The following is a 15,186-nucleotide window of genomic DNA, read 5'->3' as shown; positions in this document are numbered from 1 at the left end:
GTGAAATAAGATATTTGATGATATTAAGGTATTATTAATTTTTAGGTATGATTATGGTATTGTGGTTATGCTTTATAAAAGGAGTTTTTATCTTTTAAAGACACATTAAAATAAGGAATAAAATTATGGGTCTGAGATTTGGTTCAAAATAATAGTAGGGAAGCTTAGGGTTATGAATGAAATTGGGTGGTGGATTTTCATTATGCTGTATTAATACTTTATGTTTGAAAGTTTCCATATTAAAAAGTTTATAGTTTTAAAGAAAAAAGAAAATAATCCCTTTTCTCATATTACCAATATAATGCATATCTGAGTTTATGGACCTTAGACTCTTGAGAATTTGATGAAATCATGGTTTTCTCTCTAGAAGAGAATATTGATGTGTGTGTGTGTGTGTGTGTGTGTGTGTGTACGTACACACGCACTCACACACTTTGGAATAAATTAGTTTTATGAAACCCTCAAGTCATTCATAGTTCTTCTAGAATAGTGATTATCTAACTGATATCCCTGATCAGCAGCATCAATATCACTTGAGAATGTGTCAGAAATGCAAATTCTTGGGCTCTCCAAGCCTACCGAATCAGAATTTCTAGGGATGGTGCCCAGAATCTGTGTTTTAATAAACTCTTCATATGATTCCAATTAACAGTAAAATATAAGAACCAATGCGGTAAATAACCACTTGAGGACCAAATGCATATTTTGATTTAGTAGGTCTGGGATAGATTGAGGTCCTCATTTCTACAAGCACCCAAGTGGTAGTGATGCTAGTCCTCAGGATATCCTCCCTTCCTTCCTTCCTCCCTTCCTCCCTCCCTCCCTCCCTCCCTTCCTTCCTTCTTTCCGTCTGTCCATTCATCCATCTGTCCGTCCATCCTGCAATTCACTGGGTCAGTGGCTTCCAAATGTTATAAATGTCACATCTTCAAAACAATTTTTGCAAGTTTATTTAGAAATTATATAACATGTACAAGTACTAATATGTACATTTAAAAACGTACCTAAAAAATAGAAATTTTGAAAAGTTGAGAAAAATAAGTACATATAGAATTTGTAATGTTTTCTTATTTCATCTTGGTAGATTGTCGTACATACCTCAACTTGGAAACCACTGATCAAGAGCAGTCTCTAAACCCAAATTTAAGAACTCTTGTTCTATTTTAAGGACCCTCTTTTCTTCTTTCATCTAGTCAAATTTGTGTTTTGAAAATATTTAGTCCCAGTCTGTGTCTTGTATTCCCATTTTTCTTAACTATGTGTCTTAAAGAGCAATTTTAAGTTTCAGTGAGGTCCAGTTTATCTATTTTTCTTTTATGATTCATGTTTTATATCCTACATGAGAACTCTGTGTAAGCCAAAGTCACAAAGATTTTTCTCCTGTGTTTTCTTCTAGACATTTTGTTTCACATTTTACACTTAACTGTGTAATTCGTTTTTCATTGGTTTTTTTGCATAAGGTGTTAAGGTATGGGTTAAGTTTTTTTTTTTTAAACTATAGATATCCAGTTCTCTTAATAGTGCTGTTTCTTGAAAATACTATTCTTTCTTTGTTTAATAATCTTGGCAAACATGTCAAAAATCAAGAGACCATATCTACAGGGGTCTACTTTTGGACTCTATTTTTTTGTTCCACTGATCTCTGTATTTCTCCTATCATCATCTCAATGTTTTGATTAGTGTGGCTTTATACTAGTTCTTGAAATCAGATAGTGTGAGTCTTCCAACTGTGTTCTTCAAAGTTCCTTCATCTTAAACTCCATTATTCTTCAAATATCACTGTGGTTGGGGACAGTGGCTTGCATCTATAAGCCCAGTGCTTTGTGAGGCCAAGGCAGTAGGATTGCTTGAGCCCAGGAGTTTGAGACCAGCCTGTGCAACATAGTGAGACCCCCATCTCTATCAAAAAAAAAAAAAAATCAGCCAGGCATGGTGGTGCATACCTGTAATTCCAGCTAATCAAGAGACTGATGCAGGAGGATCACTTGAACCCAGGAGTTAGGGACTGCAGTGAGCGATGATCACACCACTGCACATCCAGCCTGGGCATAAAGTGAGATCCTGTCTCTAAAAACTAAAAATAAAAATAAAAAAACGACTTACTTAAAAGTATTACATTTCTAGTTGAAGAATAAATCCTGCACCCTAAATATTACTTGGAGCAACTTGAATTTCTTTGACATATTTCTAAGAACACTTGGAAAATCTTAAGAATTACACTTGTATGCAGACATTTGTTCAGGGCAAAAAAAAAATTTTTTTCTTTATTGATGTCACTGTGGCCATTATACCACTGGATAAATAAGCTTACTACTTGATACTAGTTTTTGACACTGTTTTTTAAAACATGCAGGTGAAGCTATTTTAGTGAGCTGACACAGTGTTCATTATATTTAGTTTATTTGTTGGTCAAAAGTCAGAAATAGCTATTATAGTGTTAACTGAAATTTTAGAAAGAGAAAACACAAAGATTGTGGTCCTAATCATGTTTGCTTTCTCTCTCTCTTAGGGATGATAGAAACAGCACAAGTGGATGAGAGAGCGAAAGGCAATGGCTCTAGTCAACCAGGAACTGCAAGGCGAGGTGTACAGATAATTGATGATGAACCTCAAGCCCAGACCAGTGGTGGAGGGTGCTGTTCTTCTGGATAACTGTTCACACCTAAGAAATTAAAAGACAGAATATAACTGTGGATCATTGCCCTCAACATGAAGACTGCCATATTCCAAGTCACATTATTTTACCAATGGAATTATAGAATTAACAGTATTTTAAATTACGTTTATAACACTGCAGAGACCTTAAGTGCTAAACTTAGTGGAGTTTGTGACCAGAGAATTGGCATTTTCTACAAATATTAACAAAGCAATTACCAATGGCCTTTTTACATATTTTTTTCTTTAATGAGGAATAATATGCATGTAGAAAAGACCTACTTAAAGGCTTCCTTTATATTCTTTCAAATCAAATCTTTATTTAATAACTTATATATGTTGTTGGAATGGTTACATTTTTGCAGCCCTTTGTATTTTGTGGTAGTTTGAACTGTATCACTTCTAAACAGCAAACTGTTTCTGTTTCTGTTTTTGTTTTTAATTAGCAGATATCTGAAGTACTATTTTTGCAGGGTTTGCACAGGCCCATAACTGTCTACTACTTTGATATAATCTGTATACATCCTGTATGCTGAGCTGGTAAAATACATTGTAAATTACATATTAAATATTTTATCTGCTTTTACAAACGCAAGGTGCAAAAATATGTACAATAGTCTCACTGATGACTGTAAAGTGAATTAACTTTTGGTGATGATGCCTAAGCTTTTTTGACTCTAAAGATCATAGCTCCCCTTCACTTCTGTCTTAACTTGAACGTGGCGTGTTTAAATTTTTATACATACTTTACTTGAATTATTTGCTGTTGTCATATATTTTTGCCTCTGTGAGTTCATCTGATGATTGAGCAGTAGCATTTGCCTTTTGGTTTTTTGTTTGTTTTTATAGAAGAGGCCGGGCGCGGTGGCTCAAGCCTGTAATCCCAGCACTTTGGGAGGCCGAGGCGGGTGGATCACGAGGTCAAGAGATCGAGACCATCCTGGTCAACATGGTGAAACCCCGTCTCTACTAATACAAAAAATTAGCTGGGCACGGTGGCGCGTGCCTGTAATCCCAGCTACTCAGGAGGCTGAGGCAGGAGAATTGCCTGAACCCAGGAGGCGGAGATTGCGGTGAGCCGAGATCGCGCCATTGCGCTCCAGCCTGGGTATCAAGAGCGAAACTCCGTCTCAAAAAAAAAAAAAAAAAAAAAAAAAAAGAAGAGATGACTTCTGCTGATTTTGCTTTCGAATAGTTACCTTGGAAGAATTTGGGTGGCTCATGTTGAATTTCACTTCTGCAATAGCTTTAGTTTTCTCATAGGCTTTATATGAGATGGTTTCAGTGGTATGAGCAAAAGGAAGATATCCCAGATAGTAGCCAGTCACCAAGACTCATTCAGATAGCGTGTATTTTATGTTCCTGAGGCAGCACTTTTAGATCCTTTGTGAGCAAGTTCTGTTTGTTCATTGCTTGCCAGAGATCAACACAGAATGTTCTGTTTCATTTTATAAGAACTATCCTGAGTTTCTATGGATGGAAACATGACCTGTAATACAGTTATAGTGAACACTGGAAAGATTTATTGAAGAATTATATTTGTGTATACTTTATAAATTAGTCCCTCATTAGATTTTTTTCTTAAGCCTAAGATTGAACTTAAATGTGTTAATTTTAGTAGAATCAGGCACTGCTCACAGAAGGAACACAGATTGTGGAAATTAACATAAATTGTTCTTGTTCTAATATATATATTTTTTCATTTCTGTCATGCTTGGAAAACTAGTAAATGTTATGTCTAAGATAAAATGGAATGGTCCCTGGATTTACTTCTTATAAGAAGCAGTAGTATGTAATAAAGCTGTTAGCAATTAAGAGGCTATAAAGAGATTATAGTTACAAAAGAAATACTGCCATGTTTTTAAGTTAATAACTTAAACCTTCCCAAATGGGTTAAAAGTGGAATGAACTGACACCCTGATGTTATGATGTTAGAATTTTAACTTTTAACTAGAAGGTGTTCAGTGAGCCTTCACTTTACCTTTAATTATTGTCCTTGGTAAACTCAACACAGACCTTTCTGTTAAGTGTTTTTGAGGAAGTTGGGGTGGGAAGAGTCAGGGAGATAAGCTGAAATTGTCTTCTTTCATGGGGTAATTGTACTCTGTAGTCTGTTGGTTTCCTGTGAAGTTAGTATTTATGTGGGGGTGGGGGAAGGCAACAAAAATCGTGAGTATTGTTTTTGCCCTCCTGGCTCTTTCAGACAGAGTAAAGACAGCTTTTCCATCCTGTAGGCCCAGCTACTTGGGAGACTGAGGCAGGAGGGTCACTTGAGCCCAGGATCTCAAATCCAGCCTAGGTAACACTGAGACCTCCATCTCTAAAAGACACAAAAACTAGTTAGAGATGAAATTGAGCTTCATTTTAAAAAACGTTCTAAAGCCTAATAATTGGAGAGCTACACTTCAGCTTTTCAACCTAATTTAATGATACAATAGCTAGGTAGGAACCTCTGCTCCAGAATTGCCAGATCATTATTAATAGGGTATAACTATTCTCCATATTTTGTTTTTCATTTTTCTCCTTTGGTTTCTGGGTTATCTTTCTTAACCTCACGTATTTCATCCTGTTTAGTGGGGACCTGTAATTCAGGCTAATTCAATAGCAACAATAGACAACATGTTATGGCTGCTGTCACTTTAAAACCCAAAAGGTCTTTGGGAAGGAATAGGGTAATGAAAGAGGACCAATCAACTTTATATATACAAAGGAAAGACGAAGAGATGATAAACCAAGGCTGAGGAAATTTTCCTGACACTTCTTCATCTCTCTAATACATCTTTTGCGTTCCTGTTCTGCTAATTGTGTTATTAGGAGGAAGACATGAGTTATCACGTTGTGTATTAAAAGTAGTAGGTAGGTTGAGCCAGTGTTTTTTGAACTAGTAAGCACATACAGTTAACTTATATAATTAAAAATTGGTTTAAGATAGGTGATTTTAAAAACCTGAATATTATGTTAAAAGTATACGTTGTTTCTGTAATGAAGATGGGTAGTCTGCTTCTTGTTTTTCATTGTAATTACAGGGGAAGATTGTTTTTAAAAATGTATATTGCCGTGCTTTTGGGGTAAGCAGTAATATGAAAAGAAAAAAGCATTATGTTATTGTGTGAAATATAAGTGTTCAAATTTGTTTTGTCTGGGATGTTGCCTAAGAATACCCTAAAGCTATGACTGTTACTACATTGAAATCTTTTTTTTTTTTAAATAGTAGCCATATGTTATTAAAGTAAGGAAGAAGAGTAATACTTCACTTTTAGATTTTTAGTAATAAAAGATAAAATTGGAAAAATAGGAAAGGAGCATAGGGAGGAATAGAATGGAAGTCAAGTAAATAAAAAACTACAACCTGACAATTTTTAAAATCACTTTGAAAAGTACATTACTTTTATCAAAGAGTTTCTAATTAAGGCAAACTATACATTATGCCAAATATTAAGAACATTTTAAAATGGACCATGATATTGTTTATTTCTTTTATTCTATAATTTGCAGTGTTCTATATTATAAGTGCTACCAGGATTCTAGATCATTGATCATCCATATTCTTCAGATAATACAGTTTGCTCTTATAATTACCACTTACATTATCTCTGAAAGTAGTTTGATCTGTGCCTTTAACATTAAGAATTTATCTTTTGACTTGTTTGCCATTGTAGAGTTTTCAGTTTTCTCTGTAGATACAGTGTAACAAAGAGGGAATACATAATTTGTGACCATTTAAGATGCTGAGATTTTCTAGGAAAGGATGTAGATAGTAGTGACCAGCAGGAGCCTCACAATAATGTCAAAAGATACAAAGACTGAGTAGATCCCTAACTACTAAGTTAAAAAATACATTACCTAGGCTTTAGTAGTTAAAAGCTGGGATTCACTGAACCGCATCTACTTGATTTCATCATTTGCATTGATTTTAGTATGTTGCTGTTCTGTTATCTGTAATTGACTATAACAGAGTAATATATTTGGTGTTCTGGACCAAAATTCATGCTACACATATGTCTGACTTTGATGGCCTTTACCTTTTCAAGAAACCAGTTGCAATTTTGAGCAACATTTTCCTAGTTGTAATATTTTAATAGTGTCATGTAATGGAAAAAAATTAGAAATACTCCGAAGAGAGTTTTCAATTTCAAGCAGAAATGCTTCTCTTCTAAATAAATACCACTTTAATTGATAGATCTTTAGCATTGCTTGTGCTATCTAGGATTTATACATTTTTGCTTTTCTGGAAAACTGCTTTTGCGGGCTAACCTTTCTACTGCAACATTTTCTCTTCAATAGATGAGTAAACATGGTGAGTTAATGTTACACAGCATACATACCCAGTTAGGACTCTTACTCTTAAAACACCTTACTCTATTTAGAAGTCTGCACATATTTTCAAATGCATCACATTAAAGCCACAAGTCAAGAGGTGGGGTTGCCTACTTCAGTGGCCTTTAATCCCACCATAACACTTCTCACTCTTGATTTTGATACTTCCTGGCAACTGTATCATCTCTTTAATATCAAGTAGTTAAGAAAAAGCTAAGATGATTTCCTTAAATTTGAACATGTGTAGAGCAATGGAGAAAGGTGAGGGATAGCAAGGATAAAGTATGATAATGCTAAAAAAAAAAGTGGTGGTATTTGCTGAACTAGCTCTAGTAGCAAGCTATTTTAAGGAAATCATATGTAGTACTTCCTAGAAATGTAAAAGTTCCTCATTTTGTATTTAATTATGTAAGAAATGTTCTAGGAAAAGAATAAAAAACATATACTGTCAAAGTGCACTTTGGTAGTGATCCCAAATGGTAGTAACTATTGGTCTCTAATATACTCCTCAAATACCTTTTTGCTATGTATTGATATATATGTTTCTGTATAGAAATACATGTGGGTTTTAAATTTTCACATAAATTATGTCTTAGCATATGTTTTGCCATTTGCCTTTTCTCTTGCCAACATGTCTAGGAGCTCCTTGGTAAATACAGACTTTTTCATTTCCTCCCACATCTCTATAGAGGTGTCTTTTTTTTTTTTTTTTTTTTTTTTTTTTTTTTTTAAGAAACCTCTGACTCCATGAAACCTGAAAAGGAATATGTTGTGTTAGGTAGATTTCATTCGTATTTGAATTTATTTATTTTATTTTATTTTATTTTATTTTATTTTTGAGACAGTGTCTTGCTCTGTCACCCAGGCTGAATGCCATGGCTCAATGATCACTGCATCCTTGAACTCCTGGACTCAAGCAATCCTCTTGCCTCAGCCTTCTGAGTAGCTGGAACTACATGTGTGAGCCACCATGCCTGGCTATTTTATTTATTTTTTATTTTTAGTAGAGATTGGTGGTCTTGTTGTGTTGCCCAGACTGGTCTTGAACTCCTGGCTCAACCAGTCTTCACACTTCAGCCTCCCAAAGTGCTGAGATTATGGATATGAGCCACCATGCCCAGTCAGTATCATAGAATTTAAGTGCAAGCCAATGCTTAGACAGAATCAGGGTCTGCTTTAAGCATGTGAATCAGGAAACTAGAAGGCATCTTACAGTTCATTTGAAGTTCATTACTTTTGGCTTATGATTGACTGATTAGTATATAAAATCTAGGAGTTGACTTTAGCAGATTCTTTACTCAATATGTTTTTACTGGAAGGAAGAAGGAAAAGGAGGAAAGGTATAGTTGATGGGGAAAAGGACAAGATAAACTAAAATGTCTTTATATAACTCTGACAGTAACTCCCATAACACAGGCATGATGCTACCAAAAATTCAAACTTGTGTTTGATCTGTGCCTTTAATATAGAGTAAAAACAAAAGTCCCTTTTTAGATCTCCCTTCTCTTACCATCCCACATCCCTTTTTAGAGGTAACCATTGTTAACAGTTTGGTCTGTGTCTTTACAGTTTTACATTTATATTGGGCTTTTGTAAATTTTCCATTCCCTGAATGGAACTTCTACCCTGTATCAAGTTCCACCCTCAACTGACAACTTACTAAGGCAAATTAGAATCATACTTAGTTTTCTAGAACTTTTTTTTGAAACAGGGTCTTGCATTGTCACACAGACTAGAATGCAGTCGCATGATCTTAGCTCATTGCAGCCTCAAACTCCTGGGCTTCAGCAATCCTCCTGTCTCAGACTTCCTAATAGCTGGGATTACAGGTGTATACCACCACCACACCTAGCTAACTTTGCTTGTTTTCTGGAGACGCTCTCACTTTTTGCCCAGGCTGGTTTTGAACTAGTTGTAAAACAAGCCTCCTGCCTTGGCCTCTCAGTGCCAGGATTACAGTCATGAGCCACCATGCCCACCCTAGAATCATACTTTTCTAAAGCAAGTTAAATCAGCAGTGATAGTTCTGGAACTAGAAGTTAACTATTTACCGGACTTTTAAGATGGAAGTTTATCATACCTCAAGCTTAAAGAAAAACTGTAGCAATCTGGGAAAGTAAAATCAAACTCTTGAATGCTATCCTCTGTGGAAACAGGATTGGGAAAGAGCAACGTGCAAGTCCAAGCTCCTTAATACACATATAACTCTGGGTTGGGCTCATCCTCTTGGTGTATTTTCCTACTTGGGGAGCATTGCAGTGTCCAACAATTTATAGGAGCTTCTCTGCACTGTCAGGGCTATAGCTTAGCATATGTGTGCTATGACAAGGTTAAGTGCATGCCCCAGAACAAACACATTTATTCATGTTTGACTTTAAAATTCGGAAGGCAGGTTAAGCACATATGTGAGCTTAATAATTGTTTCTGTATTGTCTTTTAAAAATTTAAAAACACTCAGCTTTTTATGACTTCGATCAGTTTCACTCCTTTGTTGAGTGGTGCCCGGTGCACAAACTGTTGTGTGCCTAGTGTACATACATGGGAGAACCAGATAACCAAAGGCCTTTATAGTTGGAACCTAAAGATGAGGAGGTGATATCTGTTACTTATAGTCCAAGACATAAGTAATTTATCTGGAGATATAACATCACCTGTGCACCCATGCTCACATTCTGTATTTGATCAGATAGGTACCAGCCAAACTTTTGGAGTGAGGTAATAAGAATGACAGTAGTTGAAGCTGACAGTGAATTTGAGGTAAAGCTGGAAAGAATGTTTTTGAATCTTGCAAATAATACATTTTCAAGCCAGATTAAAATTGAGTAACTTATTTTCTAACTTCAAGGGGATAATTAAGTGATCCTCTAACCCAAATTGCTTTTCCAAATTCTGTGGTAGCAGTGAATAAGATGCCTTTTGCTTATTTAGACAACTGCCATTTTTGTTTGATTTGGTTTGGTTTTGTGGTGATTTTTTTAACCTAGAAAAAATACAATTTAAAAAGCAATCATACTGTTTTCTTTGCCTTTGACAGATGTGGCCTTGTCACCACACAGTAAGCCAGAACACAATCCATTCCTGAGTCGTAGTAGGATAGTTTGTATGATTCTAAATGCACTCTCCAATTTGAGAGTAGGGGTCCTTTTTATCCTACCTGAAATTGAAGATATAGGTCAGAAAGGTAGCCAAATGAATATGAACTTTCTAAACATCTTTTCAGTGTCTTTTAAGGATATTTTTGATAGTGCAGTATAATAAAGTTAAATCATCTAGTCCTCCTGGACCTTCTGGGGAGAAAATAGAGCAAAACCATATATGTGTGTGTGTGTGTGTATATATACGCACACACACACACACATACACACACAGAAATATATGTATATATATATATATATATTTTAACTATCCCATTAGTTGGTTATAGACAAGTAACTTTACTTGAATTTGTATTAGTTCACAAAAGGTGAGTAAATATAGTGATTCAATGAGTTCTTCAAAATGTAAAAGTCCTGTAAAGGAAAAGCTAGAGGATGTGACACAAGTTAATTCCTCCCCATCAAAAGATTTTAGTCAATAGTAATGGCATAAGAAATTTATTGATGTGAAAGATACAATTTTGGGTGAACTTTGTTGAAGATGGTCAGATAGTGCATTGTTAAAGGAAGGAGATGGTAGATTTGGGGTTCTAGGTTCTAGGCTAATAAATAATTTACTAAATACTTATCTTTAGTATGTTGCCTTGAGGCTGACATTTGACAGTTCTTATTCTTCAACATTTGGTTTTCTGCTCTGCCAAGACTAAAGCTGGGCCTTTCCAATCAAAAATGTTAAAAGCTAGCCAGGCGCCATGGCTCATGCCTGTAATCCCAGCATTTTGGGAGGTTGAGGTGGGTGGATGGATCCCTTAAACTTAGGAGTTCAAGACCAGCATGGACAACACGGTGAAACCCCATCTCTATAAAAAAATATATACAAAAATTAGCCAGGTGTGGTGTGGTGTGTGCCTGTAGTCTCAGCTACTCAGGAGGCTGAGATGGGAGGATTGCTTGAGCCTGGGAGTTAGAGGATGCAATGAGCCGAGGTCACACCGCTGAACTCCAGCCTGGACAACAGAGTGAGACCCTCTCTCAAAATAAAAGTTGTGGCCGGGCGTGGTGGCTCACATCTGTAATCCTAGCACTTTGGGAGGCTGAGGCAGGCAGATCACCTGAGGTCAGGAGTTAGAGGTCAGCCTGGCAAACATGGTGAAACCCTGTCTCTACTAAAAATTGTTTTTTAAAAAATTAGCTGGCCATGGTGGTGGGCACCTGTAATCCCAGCTACTTGGGAGGCTGAGGCAGGAGAATTGCTTGAACCCAGGAGACGGAGGTTGCAGTGAGCCAATACAGTGCCACTGCACTTCAGTCTGGGCAACAGAGTGAGACTCTGTCTCAAAAAAAAAAAGTTAAAAGTTGTTAACTGGATGTAGAATTATTTGCAAAGTAATCACCATGTGTAAGCAATTCTTATCTGTGGAATGTTTGACAGGAATAAGATTATTAAAATTGGGTGGAATTTTCTTAAATATGGAACTAACAGCTAAAGCTTAAGAATTCAGTGTTGATTGAGACCACCAATCTGGCAGGTGTCTTTTATTTGTCCTTTTCTATTGATAATGAATCCTAGGAATCTGGATAGATTTCATTAGAGAAATAAAAATGGGTAAGATTTGTGATTCAGAATATTAAAAGTTAAGAATCCATAAATAGCCACTTAAAAAATATTGTCAAAGCATCATGGTATTTGTAGTAGTGCTTAAAAAAAGGCAACAGCAGCTGTTCTAAGCCAAGCACCGCTTGAAAACAAAACAAAACCTTGTATTTAATCAAATGGAGAAATTTGGGGATGTCTCCAGCATAAAATGCCTTCTACTGACATTATTTAAAGTCAGTTTAAACATCATTAGGGATGGTTAGGATTGTTTCTATGACCTCTAGTCACTAATTTAACTAATTTAAAGTTAACTAATACCTCTTTCAGAGTTGGCCAAAAGAAAAAAAAAGGCTTTATCCACAATCAGTAAATTATAAATTATACAGAAGCTTCCAGCAACCTGGTATTTGTATGAAGAATTCTAATTTTTCACATGCCATAATTTTTAGTAATGCTGTCCTTGAATTCACTTACATCTCTGCTCCGGTTTTTTGAAGCTCATTAGGATGATGCCTGTCATCTTTTGGAAACCCTGGAACTGGAGAACTGGAGCTGTTCACCACAATTTTTTGCTACACTGTTGAAAACTGAGTAGAATTTAGTGTCCAAAAATCCTTAGTCTCTGATGGAATATTTTTTAATATATGTGAAGTTTTTTGCTTCTTCGGTTTTTCCAGATAATTTTGCTGTTTTTGCTTTTTATTTATTTGCAATTGAAATTGCATGTGCCAGTTATTTAATTTAATACATCTAATGGGAGATTCAAAGCAAATCATTAAAACTATGATATAAACTCAAATGAAATTTTATGACATTTTAATATACATGCTTACCAAGAAATGCTGAAAAGAGCCTCTCTGCAAATGCCTGATGCGGCACTCTGAGAATTAAACAGGAAATGAACAGGAAAAGAGACAAAGCATAGAATAGCTGTGTGGTATACACACAGACAATATAAAATCCAAGAAAGATAAGGTCCAAGGAAGAAAAGGCTATTGAAGTAGAGAAAGAACCTCATCATGAGATTTGAGAATAGCTTTAGAGTTACTCTTGGGATAGTGTCTCGTGTCCCTGTAAGGGAACTCTACAAATTTTATACATTTTGCTGGAAAGTTTTAAGAGCTACCCTTTGTCTGTACTTTACTTAATTTTCATCTTATTTCTAGCTTTTGCTTCATCTTATGAAAGATTAATTTAGAGATTAGGATTTTTACATTTGCAAATAGCCTGAGGAAGAAACACATGCTTTATCAAAGTGGAACTTCTGATTTTCTGTAATATTAAGATGGACATGTGACTGGCTTATCCTTCTTATCTAGGAAACTGGTGTCATTTGGAGATATGTTAACATAAGATCCCTGACTATAAAGTAAGACTTATTTTCTTGTATAGTTTGTAGCATTTAATCTTCTATTTGAATGGTTGGTTTGGATCTACTTGATTTTAAGCTTTACTGGTCATTTGTCCCCCTCATGTTGTACCTAATATGTGTGTAGTTTTTAAGTGAAATCAAACATAATTTCAAGATAACTGCTAGAGACAATGTATGACTATCACCAAGAACATTTAAACCTGATGACTAAAAACTTTAATTTGGTTTACAATTTCATACGTAAATCCAAGAACAAAATTTTAAAGCTAACAGGCCTGTTTTGTTTGGAAAAAAGTATGTGACATGTTAAAGATTTGTGAGAGGAAGAAAGCATTAGATGCTAGAAAGGGACAGAATTGATTAATCTCTTTTTAGAAGAAAATTAGTTTTAATTTCATTTGTGGGTGGTATTGCCAAAAGTGGTATAAATAAATAAATAAATTGAGCAGATTCGGAATTTAATAGGCACTCTGTGTTTCCATTTCCATAATAGGGGTTAGTCATAAACCATTCTATAAGGAGCATTTTACAGGGGCTCTGAAAGGTATATAAAATGTACTACTATGATTAATGTCCTCAAGGAACTTAAAAACATGGGGAAGATTTATTTAACAGATGTGAGAGAATTTAGAGGCATTAAAAATGGAGGAAGAGGTAAAATTAGTATTTGTAGATGATAATGCAAAGCTTAAAAGAGTCAACTGAAAGTCTCTTAAAACTAATAAAGTCACTGGGTATAAAATTCATCACAGAAATAAAAAGCTTTAATTTATAAAAACAACAGCCAGTTAGAAGACATAATGGAAGAAAAGGCCCTATTTAAAGTAAGACCAAAGGAGAGAAGATACCTAGGAATAAACAAAATATGTGCAAGACCACAAAAACAAAACTTTGTATTTCACCTGAAAAGAAATTCAAACACATGGAGATGCATAACATATTCCTATCATATTGGATAGGAAGATATCATACATATTCCAGTTCTCTAAATTGAATGTAATCCCAACAAATATATAAGGATTAAAAAATAACTAGATAGCTAATTCCAAAGTTTCTATGAACAAAAAGCAAGACTAGCCAGGAAAACTGAAAAAAAAAAACAATGAGGGAAGACTGGCCTTATAAAATATTTAAACAAGAGAGCTCCAATAATTAAAACAGTTTGGAACTGGCATATGACTAGACAGATCATTCAAGCAGAAGGAAAAGGTCAAAAATGAACCCATATATGGGAATTTAGTGGATGAGAAAGTTGACATTTCAACTTAGTGGGGAAAATATGGTTTATTCATTAAAGGTAGTAGGATCCCTGGGTAGCTATAGAGAACAAAGCTGGATTCATACCTCATATACCAAAATGAATTCCAGTTTAAATATGAAAACTGAAATGTTTAAAGTACCTGAAGAGGTTTTCAGAGAATTTTTAAAGATTTTAGAGTGGTAAAGGCTTTCCTGAATTTGATGTAAAATCTGGAATAAAATTCACAATAAGAAATGATAGTTTTCAGTATAAATTTATAACAATAAATTATGATTATTATTATTATCATTGAGACAGTCTCCTTCTGTCACCCAGGCTAGAGGGCAATGACATGATCTCGGCTCACTGCAACCTTGCCTCCCAGGTTCGAGCAATTACTACTACCTCAGTCTCCTGAGTAGCTGGGACTGCAGGTGTGCACCAGCACACTTGGCTAATTTTTATATTTTTAGTAGAGATGGGGTTTCACAATGTTGGGCAGACTGGTCTTGAACTCCTGACCTCAAGTGATCTGCCTACCTCGGCCTCCCAAAGTGCTGGGATTATAGATGTAAGCCACTACACCCAACCTATAACAATAAATTATATCACTATATAAAATAAATTGCTCATGCCAAAAAAACCACCATAAGCATAAAGAAAAATGACAAATTTGGAAAAAATATTTTCAAATCATATCATGCATTGCTTAATATATAAAGAACACCTAGAAGTGAAAAAGTCCAACAATCCAAAAAGAAAAAGATCCAAAATTGTAAACAGTTTTCACAGAAAAGAATAAAATGACTTGAACCGGAAATAAAAGTTCAACTTTACTATTAAGAGAAGTATAGATAAAACTATACTGAGATACCAGTTTTTTAACCTATTAGATCAATAAAGACTTTTT

General features: G+C 35.1%; 1 protein-coding gene and 1 long non-coding RNA gene across 2 annotated transcripts in view; both read left to right on the top strand.

Moving 5' to 3' along the window:
* Positions 1–2,904, top strand: part of RAB21 (RAB21, member RAS oncogene family) — a 30,792-nt gene extending 27,888 nt beyond the window's left edge. The window contains exon 7 of the mRNA XM_012441410.3: positions 2,510–2,904. Within this exon, the coding sequence (XP_012296833.1) occupies positions 2,510–2,652 (143 nt within the window). The 3' untranslated portion in view covers positions 2,653–2,904. The remainder of the gene's footprint in view (positions 1–2,509) is intronic.
* A 142-nt stretch (positions 2,905–3,046) lies between these two features.
* LOC135275376 (uncharacterized) lies at positions 3,047–7,572 on the top strand. The gene is made up of 2 exons (XR_010342970.1): positions 3,047–3,509; positions 3,821–7,572. It is a non-coding gene; the product is annotated as an uncharacterized LOC135275376 (long non-coding RNA).
* Positions 7,573–15,186: the final 7,614 nt, after the last annotated feature.

The sequence above is a fragment of the Aotus nancymaae genome, unplaced genomic scaffold, assembly GCF_030222135.1.
Source record: "Aotus nancymaae isolate 86718 unplaced genomic scaffold, 86718_ANA_hifiasm-v0.15.2.pri h1tg000016l, whole genome shotgun sequence".
Lineage (NCBI taxonomy): Eukaryota > Metazoa > Chordata > Mammalia > Primates > Aotidae > Aotus > Aotus nancymaae.
The sequence above is the reverse complement of the archived record's forward strand: the minus strand, read 5'-3'. Positions and strand labels throughout refer to the sequence as shown.